At 36.0% G+C, this 4,693-nt stretch overlaps 1 protein-coding gene across 1 annotated transcript; it reads left to right on the top strand.

Annotated features, from left to right (window-relative positions):
* The first annotated feature begins 546 nt into the window (after positions 1-546).
* LOC142640434 (mannose-1-phosphate guanylyltransferase 1) lies at positions 547-4,370 on the top strand. Its single transcript, XM_075814532.1, has 5 exons — positions 547-1,039; positions 2,162-2,294; positions 2,888-2,950; positions 3,035-3,274; positions 3,360-4,370. Exons 2-5 carry the CDS (start codon positions 2,184-2,186, stop codon positions 4,029-4,031), a joined length of 1,086 nt encoding a protein of 361 aa, XP_075670647.1. The 5' UTR covers positions 547-1,039; positions 2,162-2,183; the 3' UTR covers positions 4,032-4,370.
* The last annotated feature ends 323 nt before the right edge of the window (positions 4,371-4,693 follow it).

The raw sequence follows: 4,693 nt of genomic DNA, 5'->3' as shown, positions 1-4,693 counted from the left end.
AAGCTAAATAGGAAATGTAATTTTACCATAGTTTATTTGATACATACTATGACTATTCAAAGAATTAATAAACTTAACAGTAGAGAAAAAGTTTATTTGAACAATTAAGTTGTTGTTTCTATCTAAAAAATTGTTGCATTTTAGTGCACCAACTTGGCAACTAAACAAGATATCAACTTGGTCAAATCTCAATTTCTAAGCCAAACTTTTTATAATATAGAATATAATGTGTGCATAATTTGACATTAATTTTTTATATATTATTTTTTTTAAAGAAAAATTATTGCATTACCAAAAATGATAAGATGCACTTCCTCATGCACTCATTAACAAAAAGCAAAACAATAATAATAATAATAATAAACCCTTTTTTATTTTATTTTATTAAAAAGTAGGGGTTTCTCAAATGACTGTAACAATGGCACAATGACAGCCAATCATCGGCCCACCGTTACTCATCTCTTTCCTTCTATATCCCGTATCCGTAGTACTAATTTATCTTTATCCACAAAACGCAAAAGCAGCCCTAAACCCGAAACCACCCCGAAACTGCACTTTTCCAAGCAAAGCCTTGCCTTTTAGTCCCTACCCAACTCTCTCTCTCTCTCTCTCTCTCTTAGGCAACGTGAAACTGACCGCGTTTTCTTTTAACAACTCAAAAAAAAGAAAAAAGCCAACCCCACCCTTCACTCCAACAAAATTCAATTTTATTTTTAATTCAAGTCCGCCAAAATGCCATGTTACTCATGTCAGTTTCACGCGGGTATAAATAGCCATAGCCCATAGCCAATTTCTCTGACCTCAACCTCCAAAACTCTCTTTTCAGTTTTCAGTTTTTTCACAGCTCAGACCATTCCCTGACGGAACGGTACTAACGGCCGTTAGGGAGGTATTTTAGCAAACCCAAACAAAAAGAAAAAGAAAAAAAAAAATTTAGTGCGCCAGTCTTTCAACTCAAACTCAAACTCACCGAGTCGACTCAGTGGTTTCGTGACTCGTCCGGATCTGAGTTTGAACTCGAAATTGCTGAGATCTAAAGGTAATTCTGCATGTTGATTTTTGTTGCGATTTTCGTCGGATCTGATGGTTTTAGTTTTTGCTTTGAGCTCAATTCGCAATGTGGTTCGAATTTTCGCTGAGTTGTTTTGAATGTGCGTATTTTACGAGTTTTTTTATGGATTTTTTTGTGCTGAATTTGAGCTTATTTCGATTTGCATGTTGAATTGCTTGAATTCATTTTGCTTATTTTGTCAGATCTGGTAACTGTATTGCTGCTCTGTATGTTTTCTTTCTTTGGTTTGTGATTTTTTGTAGCTAAAATTTACAATTGAGCTTGAATTACGCACTACAGTGTTTTCTCTTTTGATCTGTGTTTGTTTGGCACACAATTGAACTTATATTTATTACATGCAAACGGATTAATTGGGGATTATGATTCTTGTAGCCAAACACAACCAATAAGGGTCGTGTTTCTAAAATTTTTAAATTGTGATATAGATGCTGCTTAATTGTTGTTTATTGGTTCAAATCATCATTTTAAGAGTAAACAGAATGGCAAAATAAGATTCGTATTAGCGTGTAGAAACGAGAATGTTCTAGAAAGTCCGGGTTCAATTTTTTTTTTGGCCGTGAAGTTGCTGCATTTTACTAATTGTCTGGAGTTTGAAATGTATGACAGTCTGTTGGGTTTTTAGGAAATAAGGAAAGGATGTTTTTTTGGACATTTAGAATGGTTCAAACGGTCTGGTCTATGAAAGATAATGAAGAATATTTTAGACCGCGTCATTTACTTGAAGCAGTAGTTGTTTTTTTGGTAATATATCCTGTTTAGATTCCATGTCCTCTATTGATTAATAACAAAATAAAAAACGGGTTGCCTTGTTGACAGCTCTGGCCTTTGGCGTAGCTGGAATTTGTCTCGGTTTCATAGTTCGAGCTAAATCATTTGTGGATGGATTTTTACTTGCTGTTTTCAGCAATATGATTTATCTTATGATACTTGTGTGAAGCTTTTGGTTGTTCTCTAGGCACGTATTTGTTTGTGGCGATATTATACGTATAGGAGATAATGGGGATTTATCTGCCATCCGAACTTTGACTTGCATTCTTTATTAGTCTGTATTCAAAACTGTTGCTAACATCCTGACCGTGTAATCAATAGGAAAAGCAAGGGGCATATCACAATGAAGGCACTTATTCTCGTTGGAGGGTTTGGAACAAGGTTGAGGCCATTGACACTTAGTTTCCCTAAGCCGCTTGTTGATTTCGCTAACAAACCTATGATCCTTCATCAGGTATTAGTTTATGTTCAACTGTGTTCATCAATTGGAAAATGCGTTGTTGTCAGCTGTCTTTCTCCTTAGTATAATTTTGTTGATTATGTGCATTCTCTGTGAGCTTTTTTGTTAGAGAAATAATTATTTTGATTTTCATGATTGAAATTTGTAATTGAGAAGCTACTAATGAGAAATTTGTAATTGGGGAAAGTGTTAAGAAAAGTTCCAATGGTTGACCAAGTATGACATTGAATATTTTTTCACCATGTTCCTTGTCCACCTATAATCCTGAAGTCCTGAAGTTTTGAAATTCAACATCTGACTTTGTATTCTGAATTCTTTATATAAATATCATTTCTTTTTTGGTTTGATGGTGAAAATTTTCCAATTTTTCTTAGAAAATGAATACAAAATTTAAATAACATTCATGAACTTGTTTGATTGAGAAGCAAACGCTATAATATATTGTAAACATTACTATAGATTCTCTTTTATTACTTTCTTAGTCCCTCTTGTGGTTGTACAACCTCCTTTCCCCCACCTTACCTGCCTTTCCCTTGTTTGTTTGTGTGATAAATATAAGTTGACATATCTTTTGAATTTTTCATCAGATAGAGGCTCTTAAGGCTATTGGAGTCAGTGAAGTGGTTTTGGCTATCAATTACCAACCAGAGGTAAAGAATATGGCCTTTCTTCTTACTATTATGGTACAGCGATGATTTAATGCTGCAGACATTAATGTTGCTTAAGTTCTGCAGGTAATGTTGAACTTCTTGAAGGATTTTGAAACAAAGCTTGGGATCAAGATCACGTGCTCACAAGAGACTGAGCCACTTGGCACTGCTGGTCCTCTTGCTCTTGCTAGGGACAAACTACTAGATGATTCTGGTGAGCCATTTTTTGTTCTCAACAGTGATGTTATTAGTGAATATCCTCTTAAGGAAATGATTGCATTCCACAAGTCCCATGGAGGAGAAGCTTCAATAATGGTGACCAAGGTAACACTCTAAATATATTTTACTTGAAGACATTGTGAAACATGCAGGGAAAGGTGATAACAAATAATTTCTTCTTATTGTCTAGGTGGATGAGCCATCAAAATATGGTGTGGTGGTTATGGAACAATCTACTGGAAAAGTCGAGAAATTTGTAGAGAAGCCAAAATTATTTGTTGGTAACAAAATAAATGCTGGAATTTACTTGTTGAACCCCTCAGTTCTTGATCGAATTGAACTGAGGCCCACCTCAATTGAGAAAGAGGTCTTCCCAAAAATTGCAGCAGAGAACAAGCTCTATGCTATGGTGCTACCAGGGTTTTGGATGGATATTGGACAACCGAGGGATTACATTACAGGGCTGAGACTCTACCTAGACTCATTGAGAAAGAATTCTCCATCAAAGTTGGCCAATGGCCCCCACATTGTGGGAAATGTTATAGTGGACGAGACTGCCAAAATTGGCGAGGGATGTCTGATTGGGCCTGATGTTGCCATTGGCCCCGGTTGTGTTGTTGAGTCGGGAGTTAGGCTCTCTCGCTGCACGGTAATGCGGGGAGTCCGCATCAAGAAGCATGCTTGCATTTCCAGCAGCATCATTGGCTGGCACTCCACCGTTGGGCAATGGGCCCGTGTGGAGAACATGACCATTCTTGGTGAAGATGTACATGTGTGTGATGAAATTTACAGTAATGGTGGCGTGGTTTTGCCCCACAAAGAGATCAAAGCAAGTATTTTGAAGCCAGAGATAGTAATGTGAGCAGGGATTGTTTGTGAAATTGGTGTATTGTGTTTAGGAAGTAGTAAATTTATTGCATCTGATTCTCTGAAACATGTTTGTTCTATTTTCTCCCCTTGTCTCTTCTTTGTAAAAGTCAGTTTCTTCAAATCTGAGTGATGCGAGTTAAATTATTGGAAGGGTCAGTCTCTTTTTATTGAAGGGCATAAAATGCACATTGGTGTGACGTGTATCTTAAAGTGTATATATAGAAATAAATTATTTGTCATTTTCTCCAGCTTTGTGTAACTTATCGAGATGAATATTCTACGAATATTTTGTTTTTAATAACATTTTTAATCAGATGGTTGTTGCAATGTTTTCAATGTTTGTATTCTGTGATTTGTTCTTGGAGATCCTGTGTCCCAGTGTCGGTAGCACAGGTTCTGAATTCTTTATTCATCTCAATCATAACGACAATAGATATTTTACAGGGTGGGCCTATACAGATCTTTCCTTATCATCTCGTCTGATTTGCTGAATAGTATTGCTTTCTTGACACGTGCAACACAGGGTAAAGAACTTTTTTTTTGATAGAGACACAGGGTGAAGAACAAGTATGAGTTCGAACGTGGCATTTTTTTATTAAAAAAAAATTAAAAGATATGTGACATTTTGTAATGCAATGTATCAAATACGCACTC

The sequence above is a fragment of the Castanea sativa genome, chromosome 6, assembly GCF_040712315.1.
Source record: "Castanea sativa cultivar Marrone di Chiusa Pesio chromosome 6, ASM4071231v1".
Lineage (NCBI taxonomy): Eukaryota > Viridiplantae > Streptophyta > Magnoliopsida > Fagales > Fagaceae > Castanea > Castanea sativa.
Note: the sequence above shows the minus strand (reverse complement) of the source record. Positions and strands in the feature narration are given on the sequence as shown.